The sequence below is a fragment of the Erinaceus europaeus genome, chromosome 17, assembly GCF_950295315.1.
Source record: "Erinaceus europaeus chromosome 17, mEriEur2.1, whole genome shotgun sequence".
NCBI lineage: Eukaryota > Metazoa > Chordata > Mammalia > Eulipotyphla > Erinaceidae > Erinaceus > Erinaceus europaeus.
In genome coordinates this window covers 11,740,605-11,761,677 of record NC_080178.1, presented here as the reverse complement: position 1 = coordinate 11,761,677, position 21,073 = coordinate 11,740,605, and the positions used below count along the sequence as shown (strand labels likewise).

General features: G+C 51.3%; 3 protein-coding genes across 10 annotated transcripts; 2 read left to right on the top strand and 1 right to left on the bottom strand.

The window, feature by feature from the left end:
• The first annotated feature begins 222 nt into the window (after positions 1–222).
• On the top strand, positions 223–17,116 carry NXF1 (nuclear RNA export factor 1). Of its 8 annotated transcripts, none has more exons than XM_060176366.1 (21): positions 225–393; positions 3,530–3,713; positions 4,749–4,902; positions 6,932–7,015; positions 7,109–7,213; positions 7,316–7,399; positions 7,508–7,577; positions 7,698–7,786; positions 7,909–8,016; positions 9,222–9,331; positions 11,105–11,141; positions 11,853–11,921; positions 12,006–12,061; positions 12,184–12,291; positions 12,390–12,445; positions 12,559–12,674; positions 12,775–12,817; positions 13,541–13,613; positions 14,845–15,027; positions 16,598–16,658; positions 16,780–17,116. In XM_060176366.1, the coding sequence occupies exons 1-21, from the start codon at positions 366–368 to the stop codon at positions 16,816–16,818; spliced, it is 1,857 nt and encodes a 618-aa protein (XP_060032349.1). In that variant the 5' UTR covers positions 225–365; the 3' UTR covers positions 16,819–17,116. The 8 variants fall into 8 exon arrangements, with proteins under 8 accessions (XP_060032354.1, XP_060032355.1, XP_060032353.1 ...); XM_060176365.1 differs by having other exon boundaries at positions 227–393; positions 12,387–12,445; XM_007526357.3 differs by having other exon boundaries at positions 228–393; positions 7,319–7,399; positions 12,387–12,445.
• Positions 17,117–17,199: 83 nt separating this feature from the next.
• Positions 17,200–18,286, top strand: TMEM223 (transmembrane protein 223). Its single transcript, XM_007526410.3, has 2 exons — positions 17,200–17,538; positions 17,854–18,286. Exons 1-2 carry the CDS (start codon positions 17,220–17,222, stop codon positions 18,144–18,146), a joined length of 612 nt encoding a protein of 203 aa, XP_007526472.1. The 5' UTR covers positions 17,200–17,219; the 3' UTR covers positions 18,147–18,286.
• Positions 18,287–18,424: 138 nt separating this feature from the next.
• On the bottom strand, positions 18,425–21,071 carry TMEM179B (transmembrane protein 179B). The gene is made up of 5 exons (XM_007526356.3): positions 20,917–21,071; positions 19,890–20,077; positions 19,676–19,810; positions 19,456–19,534; positions 18,425–18,709 (listed from the first exon to the last, which is right to left on the bottom strand). The coding sequence occupies exons 1-5, from the start codon at positions 21,010–21,012 to the stop codon at positions 18,563–18,565; spliced, it is 645 nt and encodes a 214-aa protein (XP_007526418.1). The 5' UTR covers positions 21,013–21,071; the 3' UTR covers positions 18,425–18,562.
• Between the last annotated feature and the right edge of the window lie 2 nt (positions 21,072–21,073).

Genomic DNA, 21,073 nt, shown 5'->3' with positions numbered 1-21,073 from the left:
CTCTAGTGGCTTCTCTTTCAGAATAGGGATCCCGCAGCCCCTGTTGCCTCAGAGCTAATATAACGATCCAGGTAGTTCTGGCGCGTGAGCGGTGGCGGTAGAACCAGTATTAGCTCCTGGGCGGGGCTTGCACGACAGGCCCCGCCCACAGTTCACCCTGCCGTCAAGTGCGCACGCGTAGGGAACCCGGACCTCTTCCAGGGTGTTCGTCCCCACCTGTCGACGTCATCGGTCCGCGACGCCCCTAGCTGGATAAATGCGGAGGCTCCGCACGTAGGATCTCTGTGGTCCGGAGCGCCGGGCCTCTTGGGCGTTTGGCGGGTTTCCTGTCTACTGTTGAATCCGCCCCCGCCTTCTTCGGTGCCATGGCGGACGAAGGGAAGTCGTACAACGGTCAGTGCTGGTTCTAGCCTAGAGGAGCGCGGCGATCCGGGTTGTTGTGGGAGGGTGGGGGTGGCGCCGGCTTAGGCCGCAGCCCGGAGTTGGGAGGTCGCGAGGGTCCGGGTCAGTGAAGAGCGACGGCGGAGCGGCCCTGAGCGGCGGGGCCAGCGGGGCTCGCGAGGCCGGGCGCCCGAGCTGTTAACGCGCGGGGCCCGGGGGCTGGAACCTGCGGCTGCGGCCGGGGCGGCGGGGCGTGGAGATTTGCTTTGAACTCTGTGGGTGGCGGCCGCCTGTCAGTCGAGCTGAGGCGGCCGGAGCCTTTCGTGTGAGTCCGTCCCCTGCTCGCGGGCTGCCGGTGCCCCATTTTCTGCCGCGGAGGGTTGGCCTTGCCCCCACCCGCACCCCTGCGGCTTTGGCTGACGCGCCCCATCCCCACACCCGGACGTTTCTCCTCTGGGGGGAGGGAGTGTCAGAGAGCACGACAGCCGGGGTTCGAATCCTGGGCTGGCTACGCGAGTTCCCACCTTTTTTCTTTTCTTTAAATGACATTAGAAGTACTAACCTCTTAAGTGTGTGTTCTGTCTGTGCTAAAAATAAAATAGATCGTGCCTGTTGAGTGCTTGGAGTTTAGTACCTGGCGCTGAAGAATGGTACCTGCTCCTGCCGATTTATTTGTTTCTCGGGTTATAGGCTTTTTCTTGAGGTTCATTGTTTATGGAGAAGCAGGTGTTAGTTGTCGTTCTTTCTTTCTTGTTTTTTTTTTTTTTTTGAAGGGGGGAAAGTCGTGCCTTTTTAGATTTTATGTATTTATTAATGAGAAAGGTAGGAGGAGAGAGAAGGAACCAGACGTCACTCTGGTACATGTGCTGCCGGGGATCGAACTCAGGACCTCAGGGTGGAGTCCAATGCTCTTTCCACTGCGCCACCTCCCGGACCACACCGTGACATTTTTGTGAAAAGCAGCTTGTGCAGGCCAGGAGGGGCCTGTGCCTGGAGAGCATCGTCAGTCTCGCGTCTAGATGTCTGCTGAGACCTCTCCGGCTGAGGAAGCAAAGGAACCCACTCCCGGAGCCTGAGAGTTAAGAGTTGGAGAGCAAGATCCGTAGGGAATCTTCAGTTGGTATTGTCTCGCCATGACATTTGGGCTATGGAGGCAAAGGGGGCATTGCTTACTAAAAGCTGATTTTTGAATTCTTTTTATCTTTATTTATTGGATAGAGACAGCCAGAAATCAGGGGTGTGTGTGGATAATAGACACCTGCAGACCTGCTTCACCACTCGCAAAGCTTTCTCCCTGCAGGTGGGGATCAGGGGCTTGAACCCGGGTCCTTGAACACTGTAACGTGTGTGTTCAACCAGATGTGCCACCACCCAGACCCTTGGAAAACTGATTTTTTTATTATTAATTTTCCCTTTTGTTGCCCTTGTTGTCTTGTTGTTGTAGTTATTATTGTTGATGTCATTGTTGGATAGGACAGAGAGAAATGGAGAGAGGAGGGGAAGACAGAGAGGGAGAGAAAGACAGACACCTGCAGACCTGCTTCACCGCCTGTGAAGCGACTCCCCTGCAGGTGGGGAGCCGGGGGCTCGAACCGGGATCCTAACGCTTCCTAACTGGGTCCTTGCGCTTCGTGCCACCTGCGCTTAACCTGCTGTGCTACTGCCCAACTCCCTAAATTGATTTTTATCGGCTCCAGATTTTGATGTGCCCAAGTAGATTTGGGAGACTAGGAATGCAGGGTGCTTATTTATTTATGAGGGAGAGCCAGAGCATCACTCCAGCACATGTGATGCTGGGGGGTCAGACTCTGGACGGCACACTTGAAAGTCCAGCACTCTGTCCACTGTGCCGCCTCCCAGGCCACATATTTCTTTTTACCAGAGCACACTGTTCAGCCCTGGATTATGATGGTGCTGGAGATTGGATCTGGAACGTTGGAAGCCTCGGGCATTTTACTATGTCACTCCTCCCCCTCTGTTTATTTATGTATTTGTTTGTTTATGAGAGAGAGCCAGAGTACTGTTCAGCTTTAGCGTTAGGTGGTAGTATCAGGGATTGCTACTGTAACGTCTGGGTCCTCAGGCATGCAAGTTGGCACTCTGACTGAACTGTATCCCCGACCCTAATATATTCTTATTAGAGGGAGGGAGTGTAAAGCAAAACAGCTTCACTCTGGCTTGTGTGGTGCCGGCTCTTCGGCTGCCAGTTCCACTTTTGGATCACTTGCACACTTGTACATTCTACTTCCCCTGCCTACTTCCTATTCCTGCTTCTGTTGTCAAAGGTTCTGTACAGTTTTCTTGTAATTTCCCCCTGCTGTGCTCTCCCAGAAACAGTTTTTCCTCTGGAATGGCAGGCGTTTACAGGCAGGTGCCCTTTGTTAGGGGATATCTCATTCACTAGGGTAGTGGAAACTGTGTGTGTGTGTGTGTGTGTGTGTGTGTGTAGAAAATGAACCCAGGGGGGCCAGGTGGTGGTGCACCTAATTGAGCGCACATTTTACAGTGCGCAAGGACCCAGGTTTAAGCCCCCGGTCCCCACCTGCAGGGGGAAAGCTTAGTGGTGAAGCAGGGCTGCAGGTGTCTCTCTCCCTCTCTCTCACCCCCTTCCCACTAGATTTCTGGCTGTCTCTATTTTGTTTATTTATTTGTTATAAATAAACAAAAATAACACAATTTTTTTTTAAATAAAAAGAAAATGAACCCAAGACTCACATGTGTATGCCCCATTCACTCTGGGGGTGAGCTGTCTTGCCAGTTCTGGTTTGTGTTTTGTTTGTTTGTTTGTTTGTTTTTTGCCTCCAGGATTACTGTTGGGGCTCAGTGCCTGCAACACAAATCCACTGCTCCTGGAGGCCATTTTTTTCCCTTTTGTCACCCTTCATTGTTTTATCATTGTTGTGGTTATTGTTATTGTTGTCATTGTTGTTGGATAGGACAGAGAGAAATGGAGAGAGGAGGGGAAGACGGGGAGAGAGAGATAGACACCTGGAAATCTGCTTCACCCCCGTGAAGTGATCCCCCCTGCAGGTGGGGAGCCGGGGGACGAACCACGATCCTTACGCCGGTCCTTGCGCTTAACCTGCTGCACTACTGCCAGACCCCATAGTTCTGTATTTTCTTATCTGTGTTCTGTTTCCAACTCCAGAGCATGATGACCGAGTTAGTTTCCCTCAAAGAAGAAAGAAAGGCCGGGGTCCTTTCCGCTGGAAGTCTGGCGATGGGAACCGTCGGTCTGGACGAGGAGGTTCTGCCATTCGAACTGCCCAGATCGATGACGATGACAGAGATGTGGCAATGACTGATGCTCAGGATGTTCCCCGCGCACGATAGTAAGTGACCGGTTAGTGTTAGAATTCAGCAACCCAACCCTGTTCCTGTGCTTGCCTTTAGAAAAAGAGAGGGGGGGGCCAGACGGTGGCACACCTGATTAAGCACTCACACCACAGTGCTCAAGGATCCAGGTTCAAGCTCCTGGTCCCCACTTCCAGGAGGAAAGCTGGGATGCAGCTGTCTGTCTCTTTCCTACTCTTTCTCCCCCTCTTCTCACAATTTCTCTGTCTCTACCCAGTAATAAAAATAAATAAATAAAAATTTAAAAAGAAAAAAAAAGAGAGAGAGAGAGAGAACAACTAGAACCAAAACACTGCTCAGCTCTGGCTTATGGTGGTGCTGGGGATGAAACCTCGGATTTCTCGGAGCCTCCGGCATGAAAGTCTTTGCATAGCCATTCTCCTGTCTTCCCAGTCCTATTCTTTTCTTTCTTTCTTTTTTTTTAAATATATTTAGTTTCCATTTTGTTGCCCTTATTGTTTAACATTGTTGTGGTTATTGATGTCGTTGTTAGATAGGACAGAGAGAAATGGAGAGAAGAGGGGAAGACAGAGGGGGAGAGAAAGAGAGACACCTGCAGACCTGCTTCACCACCTGTGAAGCGACTCCCCTGCAGGTGGGGAGTCAGGGGCTCGAACCAGGAGCCTGAGGCCGATCCTTGAGCTTTGCGCCACGTGCGCTTAACCCAGTCCTATTCTTTTCATTTCTTTTCTTCCTTGAAGAGTGAACCATACCAGGACTAGCTTACTGTTTGAATAGTTGTAGTCATTGTACTAATTACAGCGCTGGAAGGTCTTTGAGAAAATCATCCTAGTGGTCCTAGTGGTGGTCTGAGAGGTGACGCGATGGACAGAGCACTGGATTCTCAAGCATGAGGTCCCAAATTCAGTTCCCGGCAGCACATGTACCAGCGCGATATCTTGTTCTGTCTTTCTCTCTCTCCTCCTATCTTTCTCATTAATTAAAAAAAATAAAGAAAAAGACAATCATCCTCGTGTTGATGAGTTTTTTTCCCCCCTTCTGTTTATATGCAGCAACCCCTATACCGCCCGCCCCAATCGTCGGGGTGATGCTTGGCATGACAGAGACCGAATTCATGTTACTGTACGCAGAGACAGAGCTCCTCCGGAGAGAGGAGGAGCCGGCAGCAGTCAGGATGGGACCACAAAAAACTGGTTTAAGATTACAGTGAGTATCTTGGAAGAAAGTCTGGTGCTGGGAGGTGGGGTTAGGTGAGGAAGTCAGAGAACTGGGCTGCGAGTGAAGGGATTAGCGTTTACACCACAAAGTCAGTCTTGACTGTGCCTACTTCACCGTCCTACCCCCGAGAGTCTGTATTGGAAGGGGAAGTGGGATGGAGAAACCGTCAGTATTATTTTGGGAAGTTGACCCCTGGATGTGGAGTTTTGGGGGATTCATGAGTTCCTGAGGGGAAGGTAAAATAGAATAAGTAGGGAGTCGGACGGCAGCACAGCGGGTTAAGTGCAGGTGGCACAAAGCGCAAGGACTGGCATCAGGTTCTCGGTTCAAGCCCCCGGCTCCCCACCTGCAGTGGGAGTCGCCTCACAGGCGGTGAAGCAGGTCTGCAGGTGTCTGTCTTTCGTTCCCCCTCTCTGTCTTTCCCTCCTCTCTCCATTTCTCTCTGTCCTATCCAACAACAACGACAGTAATAACAATAATAGCAACAACAACAATGACAATAAACAATAAGGGCAACAAAAGGGACAAATGAATAAAGTTAAAAAAAATAGAATAAGTAGTATCAGGCTGGCGAAGACGGCCTAGTGCTAATGCTGAGATCTTCATGCTGAGGCCCTAAATTTACTCTCAAGCACCAACATAAGCTGGAGCTGGCTTGAACCCACTCTTTTTTTTCTGCCTTCAGGGTTATTGCTTGGTCTCGGTGCCTGCACTATGAATCCACTGTTCTTGGAGACCATTTTTCTCATTTTTTGTTGCCTTTGTTGAGGTTATTGGCTAGGATATAGAAATCAAGGGGGAGAGAAGGAGAGAGAAAGATAGACACATGCAGACCTGTTTCACCACTAGTGAGGCAACCTCCCTGCAGGTGGGGAGCCAAGGGATCAAACCAGGCGGTCCTTGCACCTGGCGCCATGTGCACTTAACCTGCTGCACTACCGCCCGACCACCTTCCCCCCCCCATCTGATATTAGGGAGACACACACACACACACACATCCAACCCAAACTGGTTCTTTCTTTTTTTTTTTTTTTTTTAATATTTTTATTTATTATTGGATAGAGGCAGAGAGAAATTGAGAGCAGAGGGGGAGATAGAGAGACACTTGCAGCCCTGCTTCACCACTCATGAAGCTTCCTCCCTGCAGGTGGGGACCAGGGGCATAAACTTAGGTCTTTGTGCGCTGTACTGTGTGCAGTTAACCAGGTGCGCCACTGCCTGGCCCCTATTTTTTATTGTTGGATAGAGGCAGAGAAATTGAGAAGGGGGAGGGAGGGGAGAGACACGGAGACACCTGCAGCCCTGTTTCCCCACTCTAGTAGTACAGCTTTCACCCTGCAGGTGGGAACCAGGGGCTTGAACTCAGGTCCTGTATGCTGTAGTGTGTGCACTTAACCAGGCACTCCACTGCCTGACATTTTTTTCCCCTCCCACCAGAGCACTGTTCAGCTTGGCTTCTGGTGGTACAGGGGGTTGAACCTGGGACCTTGGAACCTCAGACATAAGAGTCCCTTTGCAGAACCATAATGCTATCTGCCCTGCCGAGTCCTTTTTCTTTTTTATAAAAAAATCTTTCAGGGAGCCAGGCAATAGCACTCATGATTAAGTTCACACACTGCAGTGTACAAAGACTTGGGATCAGCCCTTGGTCCCCACCTGCAGGGGAACACTTCATGAATTGTAAAGCAGGGCTGCAGGTGTCTCTCTCTCTCTCTTTTAAATTGAATTTTTACTTATTAATGAAGATAGGAGGAGGGAGAAAGAACTAGATATCACTCTGGTAAATGTGCTCCTGGGGATTGAACTTCGAACCTCATGTTTGAGAGTCCAATGCTTTATCCACTGCGTCACCTCCCAGACCTCTTGTCTATTTCTCTTTCCCTTCTCACTTTCTCTGTACCCAATAATAAATAAATATGTACTTTTAATCTTTGAAAGTATGACAGTAAAAGATATGAAGAGGACATGAGAGAGACCTGCTATTTAACCTTTGTAACCTATGGTTCTTTTTATGTAGATTCCTTATGGCAAAAAATATGACAAGTCATGGCTTCTGAGCATGATTCAGAGCAAGTGTAGTGTCCCTTTCACCCCCATTGAGGTAAGATAAGGTGTGAGTGGCAGGTTGGGCAGAGGGGCCAACTGGCCAAGGGACTCTGGGCCACAAGTCTAATGTTCTTGTTCCCTCTTACAGTTTCACTATGAAAATACACGCGCCCTCTTTTTTGTTGAGGATGCCAGCACCGCCTCTGCACTGAAGGCTGTCAACTACAAGATTTTGGACCGAGAAAACCGAAGGGTGTGTGTAAAGAGCCTGGTTTGGCCGGGCTAGGGGGCTGGCTCTCAGGGCAGGCACTAGGCCTCGGCTTCCCAGGAATTCACCCTTCTCTGTGTCTCCCGGCAGATATCAATCATCATCAATCCCTGTGCTCCTCCCCACACTGTACAGAATGAACTGAAACCAGAACAAGTAGAGCAGCTAAAGGTAGGCAGCCTCCAGTGGTGTGTTCCCACCTCTGCCTAACCAGTTCTTAACACCCACAGTTCCCATACAAACTCAATATCCCCTCACCCCCATCTTTCTCTTCCTCAGCTGATCATGAGCAAACGATACGATGGCTCCCAACAAGCACTTGACCTCAAGGGCCTGCGTTCGGACCCAGGTATGGTCGATAGTAGTGATTATCAAGTAGGTGGAGGCAGAGGGCCATTTGTCAGGTGAAAAGCGTTTGGGAATGGATTAGTGCTATTGCTGATTCCCTCTTGCTTCCTGTCTCCCAAAGATTTGGTGGCCCAGAACATTGACGTTGTCTTGAATCGTAGAAGTTGTATGGCAGCTACCCTGCAAATCATTGAAGAGAACATCCCTGAGGTGAGGCCGTTGTCTCGTTAGTGGGAAAAAGCGGGGCAGGCTACGTAGGATGGGCCTGGCAGGCAGGTTTGTCTCTGTTCCCTCACTGCTAGTGCTTCCTCTGAATTCTTCTCTCTCCACAGCTGTTGTCTTTGAACTTGAGCAACAACAGGTTATACAGACTGGATGACATGTCCAGCATTGTACAAAAAGCACCCAACCTGAAGATCCTGAACCTCTCCGGAAATGAGGTGAGAACTGAAACCCCAGTTGTGTATTTGAGGGGTTGTTCAAAGAAGAGGCCATGCTGCAGCGAAGGCTTCACAAGTGGTGAAGCAATGCTGCACGTGTCTCTCTTTTTTTAATATTTTATTTTTATTTATTCCCTTTTGTTGCCCTTGTTGTTTTATTGTTGTAGTCGTTGTTGGATAGGACAGAGAGAAATGGAGAGAGGAGGGGAAGACAGAGAGGAGAGAAAGATAGACACCTGCAGACCTGCTTCACCGCCTGTGAAGCGACTCCCCTGCAGGTGGGGAGCCGGGGTTTGAACTAGGATCCTTATGCCGGTCCTTGTGCTTTGCGCCACCTGCGCTTAACCCGCTGCGCTACAGCCCGACTCCCCCTTTTTTTTTTAATTATCTTTATTTATTGGATAGAGATGGTCAGAAATACAGGTGGGATAGGTGGGGGTAGATAGCATAGTGGTTATGCAAAGAGACTCTCATGTCTGAGGCTCCGAAGTCCCGGGTGCAATCCCCCGCACCACCATAAGCCAGAACTGGGCAGTGCTCTGGTGTTTCTCTCTCTCAAAAATAAATAAAATATTAAAGAAAGGAAGGAAGGAAGAAAAAGAAATACAGGTGGGAGGGGAGATAGGGAGAGAGACACCTGCACACCTGCTTCATCGCTCCTGAAGCTTTCCACTCAACCAGGTGTGCCACTGCCCAGACCCCGACCCGACCGCACCCCCCCCCCCCTTTTTTTTGAACAGCAGATCACTGCTGAGTTCTGGCTTGTGGTGTAGGGGATTGAACCTAGGACTTTGGAGCCTCAGGCATGAAAGTATTTGCTATCTACCTTCACCTCAGATGTCTCTCCTTCACTCTATCTCCCCTTCCCTCTTGATTTCTCTGTATCAAATAAATAATAAATAACTAAAATATTCAAAAGAAAAGTAAAGGACATGCCTAGTGATTGCAGCAAGCAAAGGAAGGAGTCGTAAAGATGGGGTGGGAGAAGAGGATAGCTCACCCGGTAGGGTGCATGTCTTGCTGTGTGTAAAGCCTCAGTTCAAGGCTTCCTTCCATGAGGGTTCAGTGTGACACTGGGGCAGTACTGTGCTATCTGACTCTCCCTGGATAGAGAGAGGGAGAAGGGAGGCTGGGCCTGGCCATGTGGAGATCTAGTTGGCTCTTTTCACCAGCATCTCATTCGTGCCTTTTCTCCCCATTTGCAGTTGAAATCCGAACGGGAGTTGGACAGGATAAAAGGGCTGAAGCTGGAGGAGCTGTGGCTCGATGGAAACACCCTGTGTGACACCTTCCGAGACCAGTCTACCTACATCAGGTCAGCTGTAGCCTCTGTCTCCCCTCCTGGGGACCTTCACCCCCTGGGAGGCTGAGCTCATGCACCCTGATCAGTGCCCGTCTGCAGGAGATGTGCAGCCCTGAGCTGGAACCACGTGTCCTGGGGGAGGATCCCGTGCCCTCCCTCAAACGTCTTGTGTCTCCCAGCTCCGCTCCAAAGTTTCTTTGTTTCTTCTCATCTGACTGCCTCTTTGCTAGTTCTGTTCTCTTCCTCCTTCCTGCCTGAACACAGCCTCTCCTGGAATCTCTCCATCCTGTTCTAAAAGGGCATCTCCCCCTGTCTGCTATGACCAGGGGGTGTCTTGTGTATGCCCCATTTGTGGAGTTGCCTTGTGCCAAGAACCCACTGCCCCTGGGCTGAGAAAGCCCGCTTGACTGGAACTGTCCACCATTAGGCCTTCACTCTTGTTCTGCGGTGGACCCTCTTGTCTTTTTGCCAAGAGGGACCCTCTTCCCAAGAATCTGCTCGCCCATGGCTGGAGCCTGAGCTTTTCTGGCCGGGCTGATGTTGAGGCCTCCTGGAGGCTGGTGCCATGCTGTCTCTTGTGCCTAGTGTTCTGAGCTGGGCCCTCTGGAGCAGAAACCTGGGTTCCCCAGACATGTGATCAGAGCCGGGACCCTGTCAAAAGGCAAGGGACTCCCAGGCAGGTGCTGGGCGTGGAGGCCATGGGGACAAGGCTACTAAGGAGACAGAGGACCGGCCCTCTTGGGGGCCACTGGCCCTCCCTCACTTCATCACCCTGCTTGGCCCCGGAGGATGGCTGGTTAGCCAGAGACGGGTAAGATTCCTCAGGGCAGGAACAACCTAAGACAGGCACAGTCGCAGAGGGGCCATCAGGAGAGAACTTGGGGGCCAACAGAGGTGGGGCATAGACCCTCACCCCCCCAACTTTGCAGGGGCCTGAGCGCTCATCCTTCCTGAGGAGGGTCTCCTGCCCCCATGGCTGCTTTGCTCCCCACGCCCAGCTCAGCGGGACCCAGGTAGCAGACAGAGACCTGGCCAACAGCAGCTGCCTCTCACTTGTAGCAAGGATTTGTCTCCTGTTCCCACCTTGAACCACAGGGCAGGAGAGCTGAAGGAAGGGGCTGTGGCAGGGTGTCTTCTCCCTCTCTTTCTTCACCTGTTCTCAAAACGCCTCTTTGTTGTCCTTTTGCTTTTCCTTGCTTCCTCTTTTTCTCTCTACTTCCCTGTCTCTCCTCCTCTCCCTTGGGTCCTGGTCATCCTACCCTGTTCTCTCCGCTTCCTTCCCTTCCTCCTTCTTCTGCCTCCCCTCTTCTGAGCCCTCCTGTCCCAACACCCTGTGCCATCCCCGTGGTGTGTTCTGGTCTTGGTCTCGGCCAGACCTGGCAGAACTGATGGATCCCTCCCTGTTGAGGCAGCGGAGCCCCTGGGCTCCCACCCCACTCCCTCCTCCCGGGGCTGCACAGGTGAGTAGGTGGAAGGTAAGGGGGGCCAGGAGGGGAAGGAGGGCCCGGGCTTAACGCCTAGGCTGGGAGTACTGCTCCTGTGGTGCTCACTGGGAGTCAGGCTGAGAGAAGAACCTGTCTTCAAGGCATTGCATCTCTGGACTGGGCGCCCCGGGCAAGGAGGGGAGTGGGGGCATTGCTCCAGGAGCTCAGAGGCTGGGAAGAAGTGAGGAGATTGGCAGGATGGGCTGGGCTGCCCCTCGCGTGTTGGCACATTTGCTCCTAGAGCAGCCCAGGAGCCAGGGTGGCTGTGAAGTGTGACTCACTTGTGTCCCGTTCTTGACAGCGCTGTTCGCGAACGATTCCCCAAGTTATTGCGCCTGGTAAGTCCATAACTCTTCACTTTTCTTCCATGAAGCCCAACATCTGCCACTCCCCAAAGTCTTGCCTAATGTGTTTGTGTATGTCTGTTAATGTGGGGGAGGGGCGTTCCTTTGCGAATCTGTTAAGGGCTAGCATTATCTTTCCCAGGAAAATAAGACGGGGGAGGATGGTAGCGCAGCAGGTTAGCACACATGGCACAAAGCTCAAGGGCCGGTGTAATGACCCTGGTTCCCCACCTGCAGGGGAGTCACTTCACAAGTGGTGAAGCAGGTCTGCAGGTGTCTTATCTTTCTCTCCGCCTCTGTCTCCCCTCCTCTCAAGTTCTCTGTCCTATCCAACAACAACGATAGACAACAAGGGCAACAAAAGGGAAAAGGTAGCCTTCAGGGGCAGTGGATTCCTCCTGCAGGCACCGAGTCCCAGCAATAACGCTGGAGGCAAAAAAAAAAAAAAAGACATTGGACAGTGGGGGCTAGGGAGATAGCATAGTGGCCAAAAGACCTTCATACCTGAAGCTGCAAGGGCTTGTCACTGAGCACTGCTCTGGTTTAAAGTTATATATGCATCTGGCACGCATCATACTAGGGACCAAACTCAGGAGCCTCACGCTCGAGAGTCCAATGCTTTGTCCACTGTGCTGCCTCCAGGACTTCTGTTCATCAGCCTGTTTCCTCCAGTTTACATTGTCACCTTTTGCTTCCTTTCTGCAGGACGGCCATGAGTTACCCCCACCAATTGCCTTTGATATCGAAACTCCCACCACGTTACCACCTTGCAAGGTGACAGGGGCATAGGGGCAGAGTAAGCACTTGTGTTGGCAGGAGAGTACTCATTACTCAGTCTTAACACCTGTTTGATTCTAGGGAAGCTATTTTGGAACAGAGGCTCTTAAGAATCTGGTCCTGAACTTCTTACAACAGTAAGTACCCCAGGGCCCCCAAGTCAGGAAGAAAGGGAGCCTTTACTCAGGGAGCTCTAGGGGTCCCCCTGTGGATCCTGACTTTGGAGCTCAGGCTGTGCCTTTTGTCCCCCCTCCACTAGGTACTATGCCATCTATGACTCTGGAGACCGACAGGGGCTACTGGAAGCTTATCATGACGGGGCCTGCTGCTCCCTGAGTATTCCTTTCACCCCCCAGAACCCTGCCCGGTGAGTTTTACTCCTCAGCACCTGTCTTGGGCCAGAGTGTGTCAGCATCTACAGGCTGCCCTAACCACTGCCTCTCTTCCTCCTAAATCCCCAAGAAGCAGCTTGGCCGAGTACTTTAAGGATAGCAGGAATGTGAAGAAGCTTAAAGACCCTAGTAAGTATGATGTGAGCAGAAGAGGATGAGAGAAGGGGCTGGGAATGAATCTTCCATAGGACACAGGAGTATGTATGTGGCTACCCTTCACCTTGACTTGTCTGTCCCTCCAGCCCTGCGGTTCCGCCTGTTGAAGCACACACGTCTCAATGTTGTAGCCTTCCTCAATGAGTTGCCCAAAACTCAGCATGACATCAATTCCTTCGTGGTAGACATAAGTGCCCAGACAGTAAGTGTTTGCTGCTTCCCTGACAGAAGTCTGGAATTGGGGAAGGGGCTCAGGTACCAGCTGGGAGCCCACATGGTAACTGATGCCTTTTCTCTTTCAGAGTACACTACTGTGTTTCTCCGTCGGTGGGGTCTTCAAAGAAGGTGAGTCAGGAGTTCTGCTTTTGAAGAGTAGTCCCTCCCCACCCAGACTCTGTCTTAGACTTTCTCCTTTCTCCTGACCTCCTCCTCCCATTCTGCCCCCAAGCCAGTGTGACTTAGCCCTCCTCCCCACCTATCTTTTTTATGGGGGATCTGGGAAAAGAATGTAGAATAGAAGGGCACGGGGCCAACTGGTGGTGCGCCTGGTTGAACACACGCCTTACAGTGTGCACTGGGACCCAGGTTCGAGCTCCCAGTCCCCAGAAACCTTTATCCCTAGAAGGCTTTGCAAGTGGTGAGGCAGTGTGGCAGGTATCTCTCTGTCTCTCCCTTCCCTCTAGATTCTGGCTGTCTCTGTGCAATAAATAAAGGTTTTAAAAATAGAATAGAAGGGGGACAGACTTTGCAGTCAGCCAGCTGAATCTCCTTCCAACCTTGGCTGTCTGCCTGTGGTAGTGAGTCTCAGGCCCTTTCAGTAAAAGGGAGTTAGTATAGTAACAGCTGTGCCATGGTGCTGCTGTGGGGAGTGAAAGGGTTCAAGGTGCTTGTCACAGCCTAATCAGCAGGAGCCTCCAGATGGCTATGTCCCTCTTGACCTCTGACCCTTCACTCCACCATTGTTTCCCAGCCCGCACACTGTCCCTGTCAGACCACCACAGTTTGAGAAACTGTTTATAAACACAAAGGACAAATGACTTGAATGATTCGTGGCTGTTGTCATTGCAGTGGATGGAAAGTCTCGGGACTCCCTGCGAGCCTTCACCCGGACATTCATTGCCGTTCCTGCCACCAGTTCAGGGTGAGTGTTTGTATTACTACAGAGGGTCCAACACTGTGGGAATTGGGGGAAGGGAAATGGTCAGTCTTTAGAGTATATGGCAGGATTTCAGAAGGGAAGGGGGCAGTCCGAGGAGGCTGCTCAAATAGTGATGAAGAGCCAGGCTAGGGGGTGGCTTTTTTTTTTTTTTTTTTTTTTTTTTGCCTCCAGGGTTATCACTGGGGCTTGGTGCCTGCACCACGAATCCACCGCTCCTGGAGGCCACTTTTTTTTTCCCCTTTTGTTGCCCTTATTGTTTATCGGTATTGTTGTTACTGTTGTTGTCTTGTTGTTGGATAGGACAGAGAAATTGAGACAGGAGGGGAAGACAGAGAGGGGGAGAGAAAGATAAGACACCTGCAGACCTGCTTCACCGCCTGTGAAGCGACTCCCCTGCAGGTGGGGAGCCGGTGGCTCGAACCGGGATCCTTATGCCAGTCCTTGCACTTTGTGCCTAACCTGCTGTACTAACACCTACCTGCCCCACCCCTTTTTAAATCTTTATTGGATAGAGACAGCCAGAAATTGAGAGTGAAGGGGGAGAGAGACAGAGAGACACCTGCAGACCTTCTTCACCATTCGTGAAGCTTTCCCCCGCAAGTGGGGAACAGGGACTTGAACCCAGGTCCTTGCACATTATGACAACCAGGTGCACCAACCAGGTACTCAACCAGGTGCACCACCACCAGGCCCCTCTGGGGTGGTTTTTAACCAGTTTCCAGCACTTCTTACTAAAGGTAAATTTCCTCACCTCAAAGTCAATATTACCACATTACTTCCTGCTGTGAGAAATAAATGTGGGCTAAGAGTCCTCCGTGGGTTGAGGGAAAATGTGTGATTTTTTTCTACTTTATTTATTGGATAGAGACAGAAATCAAGAGGGGAGGGAGAGACAGAGAGACACCTGCAGCAATGCTTCACCACTCGTGAAGTTTTCCCCCTACAGGTGGGGACTAGGGGCTCGAACCAGGGTCCTTGTGCACTGTAACATGTGCGCTCAACCAGGTGCACCACCACCCCCATCCCTGGAAAATGTGTGATTCTTATGTTCTTGGTAGGTATTTCCCATACATGAAGTCCATGGGAAAGGGGGCAGATATTAAAAGGGAGGATCTTGTTGGAAAGAATCTTGAGTGTCAGTTATCAAGAATAAGGATGCTGTCAGAATAAAGTTATCTGTTTCTAACTATCTGAGCTACCCTTTGTCTTCAAGGCTTTGCATCGTAAATGATGAGCTGTTTGTACGGAATGCCAGCCCTGAAGAGATCCAAAGAGCCTTTGCCATGCCCGCACCCACGCCCTCCTCTAGCCCAGTGCCCACCCTCTCCCCAGAGCAGCAGGAAATGCTGCAGGCATTTTCTACCCAGTCTGGCATGAACCTTGAGTGGTCCCAGAAGTAAGTGCTATGCAAGTGTAGGAATGGGGTAAACTGAGAGAGGGCTGGTATTGAATAATGTGTGCTCCGAGAAGAGTGAGTGAGTGTGTATGTGTGTGTGTGTGTGTGTGTGTGTGTGTGTGTGTGTGTGTAATACGTACATTTATACATACGCAATTTCATTTATTTGCCACCAGGTTTATTGCTGGGGCTCAGTACTAATAGGACTCTGCTGCTCCTGGGAGGTCTTTAAAATATATATATATAGAGAGAGAGAGAGTGAGAGGGTGAAAGACGAGAGACAAAAAAGTTGTAGTACCTCTCCACTGCGTGGGAAGTTTCTCCCCTTCAGGCATTCCCATTTGGTGGCCAGCGGCTCTAACTCGGGCCCTTGTGCATGGTAACATATGCTGTTCCATTGGGTCAGCCATTTGCTGACCCCTATTATATATTTTTGAAGATTCATTTATTTCATGTAAGATGGAGCTTCATATGAGAGTGAGTACTACAGAGCACTAGGGATCCAACTGGTCGTCTCAGACGTGCAAACCCTGCACTAAGTCAGCTGAACTATTTCCCCAGCCCTAAAAGTGTAAAAGCCAAAAGTGGTTTTGTTGTTTCTGCTGTTATTGTTTATAAATATGGTCCAGGGTTGGGAAGATAGTACACTATAACGTAATGTAGAACTTGGCAAGGATCCCTGTTCAAGCCCCCGGCTCCGCACCTGCATGGGAGTAACTTCACAAGCGGTGAAGCAATCTGCAGGTGTCTTATCTTTCTCTCCCCCTCTCTGTCTTCCCCTCCTCTCTCCACTTCTCTCAGTCCTGCCCAACAATGATGACATCTCACAATAAAACAACAAGGGCAACAAAAGGGAATAAATAAATATTACAAAAAATTAAACCATGGGATTCCAGCGGTGGCACAGCAGGCTAAGCACACGTTCCCGGTTCGATCCCTGGGCTCCACACCTGCAGGGGGAGTTGCTTCAAGGGCAGTGAAACAGGTCTGCAGGTGCCTGTTTTTCTCTCCCCCTCTCTGTCTTCCCCTCCTCTCTCCATTTCTCTCTGTCCTATCCAACAACATCAATAACCACAGCAATGTTAAACAGCAAGGGCAACAAAAGGGAAAATAAATATTTTTTAAAAATTAAACCTAAAGAAGTTCTGTTTTATATAAAATTTGCTTATTTTACTTACCCCATAAATATCCTTGTCAGTATGAAAAGTACTCCCCTTTTTGTGGATAAAGCATTAGACTTCCAAGCATGAGGTCTTGAGTTCAGTCCCTGGCAGCACATGTACCAGAGAGATGTCTGGTTCTTCTTTCTCATTAATAAATAAAATCTTAAAAAAAAATTACTCCCCTTTTGTGTTATGGGGGGGGGGGTGGAGATTACAGGTCCTCCTGTTAGCCATTGAATATTCCTTTGTATTTAATAGACCACTGCAATTTGAATTTTTATTTTTTCATCTGCATAAAAAAATGTAAGAATACAATGTCTGCAAACTTGGGCAAGTGTTTCTATAGAAAGGACTTGAAGAGTCAAATGTGCATTCCTGATGGAGATACTTTTCTCCCCACACTCCAGGTGCCTTCAGGACAACAACTGGGATTACACCAGATCTGCACAGGCCTTCACTCTTCTAAAGGTGAGCGTGGGTAGTCGAGAGGTTAAAAGCTTAGCCTCTTTGACCTTCAAGAGGGTCAGGTAATAAGCTGGGGAAGCAAACGGGAGAGTTGACTGCCACCACTGACTTTTTTTTCTGCTAGGCCAAGGATAAGATCCCGGAAGTGGCGTTCATGAAGTGAACCAGGACTGTGCCCCAGGAGCTCCCTGTAACTAAATGCCCTTGGATATGATTGTCTACTTGTCATTGTCCTCTCCTCTTCGGCCTGAGGCCACCTCTGACTGTGACGAGGAGGGAGGGCTGCTGGATCTCTCTCCTCACCTGCCTTCTGGAAGTCTTCCAGAAGATTGAGCCTCAGTGGTGCCAGGATCCCAAAGCTTACTTTGTAGAGCTGACACTAAACTCCGAAAGACTTAGGTGCTTTGTGTACTTAACCCCGGGACCTTCCCTACTTTTTAAAATAAAAGAGTGATATTGTATTTTGTGTTTGCAGCACTACTGTGTCCTTCCTGTGGGAGGGGCCTGCCCCTGGGGTGGAGCCTCGGGCAGGAAGTCCCACCCCGGAAGCAGCTTCCGCAGGCCATGGCGGCGCCGTGGCTGCGGAGCTCTGCTCGGCTGCTCGCTGCACTGCGACTGCCGCGCGGGCGCCGGTCTTTGCACGAATGGGCCCCGCCGCGGGATGTGCTGCTCTTTGAGCACAAGCGGGGGCGCTTTTCTGTCGCCCTGGGGCTGTTCTGCGCGGGGCAGGGCGTCTTCTGGACCTCCCTGGCCATCGCGGCCGTGGCCCGACCTTCCTCCCCCGCGCAGCCCTCCTCGGATGCGGACCTCCCAGATCACAACCCCAGGAACTTGCGTTCACTGCTCTGGAGCTACGGCCTGGCCATCGGCTCTGGCGCTCTGGGTAAGGCTTGGGCTGCCTTCTCCCGGCGGGAATGGGGTGGCTGAGTGTGCGACCCTTCCAGGACAGCTAGCAGAATTGGCGAAGCAGCCCTGTAGGAGAAAGGAATCGGGGAGAACAGACCTGGGCTGAGGTCTGCCATTCAGTGCGACCTCAAGCAAATTTGCTCTTTAAAATGGGGGTGGCCGGCTCCTAAACCAAAGTGGTTGGGAAGTGACAGACAGGACTGTGGGAGGAAAGAAGACTTGAGCAGATGTTACTGTCATCATGAGAATGTTTTATTCGGACGACCCTCACCCCGATCTGCTTTTTCTGCAGGCTTTCTGGTACTGAGCGCAAGTGTTCTCTTCTCCGTCCGCTCTGTGCGCTCTGTGATGCTGCTGGCAGGAGGCAAGCAGGTAGCCCTCACCACGCATGCTCCATTCGGCTTGGGGGCCCATCTCACGGTCCCCTTGAACCAGGTATCCTGCATGGCCCACCGGGGTGAAGTCCCTGCCGTGCTGCCTCTGAAGATTAAAGGCCGACGCTTCTACTACCTCCTGGATAAAGCTGGACATTTCCCCAACGCAAAACTCTTTGATAACACTGTGGGCGCCTACCGTAGCTTATAAAGAAAAAAACTCAGGTCTCTCCAATCAACCCCTTGTGAAGAGGAACCTTAGGGATGATGTGGCGACTTGGGTTGGTTGTGTGGGAGACCCAAGATTAACCAAATAAAAGAACAGTCATCCTCAGAGGAACTCTAACAGTACCTCTAAGTTTTGATTCGTGTCTGTTGCCTTCACTCCCTTGTAACACCTCCCTATAAAGCTCAAACACCAAGAGCTCAGTACTAAGATGGAGGAAGACAGAAATATACCAAAACAGCTGTGAGAAGAGAAGCGGAGAGGGCCTGTCATGCTTCCCTGTTCCAGGAAAGACAGGCTTCCAGCACAAACAGGCCAGGTGGGGGCAAGATGGAGTAGGCACTCGGGAACCAGGTCTTTACTGTAGGAACCCCTCTGGTTACGCCTTTGGGATGGTAAAGTCACGGCCCCACAAGAGCATCTGTCTCCGAGCTCCACTCATGGTCTCTTCTATCCAGAGGCCTGAAGTGGGCGGCGTGAGATTTGCACTGAAGGACCTGGAGCGCCAAGACCACAAACCACAGTACCAGATACACCCAAGAAGAGGTCTGTGGAAGGAAAGAACAGGAGTGTGGAAATGAAGGCGTGTCAAATCCAGCTCCACCCACGTGCCACTTGTTTCTGGCAAACCCCTCAGCCCCTCTCAGCCTGTTACTGTGGGCTTAACTCTGTACCCTGCTCAACTCCCTGCCCAGCGCATAGGTGCCGATGGGAATCGCATCAGTTTATTCCTGGGTTACTGCCCATTTTATTTATTCATTCCCTTTTGTTGCCCTTGTTTTGTTGTTGTAATTATTGTTGTTGATGTCGTCGTTGCTGGAAAGGACAGCGAGAGATGGTGAAGATGGGGGGGGGGGACAAAGGTAGACACCTGCAGACCTGCTTCACCCCTGCAGGTGGGGAGAGCTCGAACCCGGATCCTTAGGCCAGTCCTTGCGCTTTGCGCCACCTGCACTTAACCCGCTGTGCTACTGCCGACTCCATTTTACTTTCTTAAATTTTTAAAAATATTCCCTTTTGTTGCCCTTGTTTTATTGCTGTAGTTATTGTTATTGATGTCATTGTTGTTGGATAGGACAGAGAGAAATGGAGAGAGGAAGGGAAGACGGGGAGAGAAAGATACACCTGCAGATGTGCTTCACCGTGTGTGAAGCGACTCCCCTGCAGGTGGGGAGCCGAGGGGATCGAACCAGGATCCTTACTCCAGTCCTTGCGCTTTGCACTGCCTGTGCTTAACCCACTGTGCTACCACCTGACTCCCTTATTATTTTTTTTTTCTTATCTCAAAACTCACTTCAGCATAGTGGAGGTTGGAGTAAAAATGCAGAGCAGTTCCAGGAGGTGTCCAGGGAATTTTCTGGGCTTCATAACAGCTGTGAGGTCAAAGAGACGGATGTGAGATAGGGAGGGGACGGAGTATCCATCCCCAAGCACACCTATACCCTCGGAGATGAGAAAAGGGGGGATGGACACGGAAAGGTCGTCAGCCCCAACTGGCCTCCCTCTCCCATTACCTAGACACAGTATTCGTCGAGAGGATGGATTTGCAGAGAGAACTGGTACCAAATCGAAGAACACAAGCAGACACTAGGATCAGGAAGGTGGCTATAGCTGAGATGGCCAGTGTAACACGGAGCCCTGCACGGCCTCTAAGAAGGGGGAAGAGAATAGTTCTTGGGGTTGAGCTGCGACCCTTTCAACCCTTTGCCCTCAGAATGGAGCAGTCACCTTTGGGAATCCTCGATGCAGCTGCTGTAGATCCAGAAGAGCAGCAGGAGGAGACAGTAGAGGGCCAGGAAGCCAGACACCCCAGCCACAAAGTAGCAGAGGGATGAGGCTGAGGGCTGGGACAAGGCCAGAAAGGAGCCGTTCAGAGTGACTGTACCATACAGGGGACATTTGCCCCTGAAGGAGCCCTGTGGAGAGAAGTGGTTGGGTCCTAGATTTCCAGCTGGTGTTTCTGGATGCAGGCTCCTAACAGCTGTCGGGGATAATACTTTTTTGTGCACGGTCAGTTCCTGCTGCTCGGCCAGGAGACTGACGCCGAGGATCTGCTGGGTCAGTCAGACCTGCAGTGGCCAGAAGGGTCAGGAAATAGGCGGTGGTTATAAGATACAAGGAAGTTGAGAGATGCCTCTCCCAAGTCCTGGTCTCCCCTCTGCAGAAAGCCTCGAGTAAAATCAGACCTTGTGTAATAAATACACCTTCAGTAACTATCTCCGACGCGTGCTCATCTGTAAAACGGGCATGGTGGTAACCTACATGGCAAACTGCGTAAGCCTCTATGGGCTCTGTTTTTCTGCAAAGTTATGTAAAGGCCTTTCCTACAACGTGATTTTGTTACTAACACGTCTTTACGCAATCATGTGGCAGCCAGATCATGGGGCTTTAGTTCTCGCCGGAACTCATCAGCCAGTTTCTGGTGACAAGCAGCGCCTGGGCCGTCGTGCGTCTGAGAACGGGGTGGGGGTGGCGCAGAGCCAGCCCCGGGTCGCGTTATGGCGGGTGCTTGAGACATTCCTGGGGACTGATGTCTCTAGCGAGGAAACGCCTTCGAACACGACCTGGGCCGACGGGACCCCAAAGCGCGCCGAGAGCGCCCGTCGGCCACGGCCCGACCCACAGGCTCCAGCGAGGAGCCGCACGCGGGAACTCTGTCCACTCGGGAGGACAGAGGCGGCCTCTCCACGTCAGCGCCCACCAAGCCCCGCCAGCCCACCCCGCTCTCAAGGCCGGCCCCGCCCCGCCGCCACACCTGGGTCCGGGTCATCGCCGCGGCCGCAAAGGCCCCGCACAGGAAGACGGCGGCGAAGAGCGCGAGCTCGAAGCGCTGTGCGTAGGGCAGCGCCATGGTGCTCTCCCCACCCGGAAGCCACCCCCCAAGCCCCGCCCCACCCGGCGGCGCATACTTT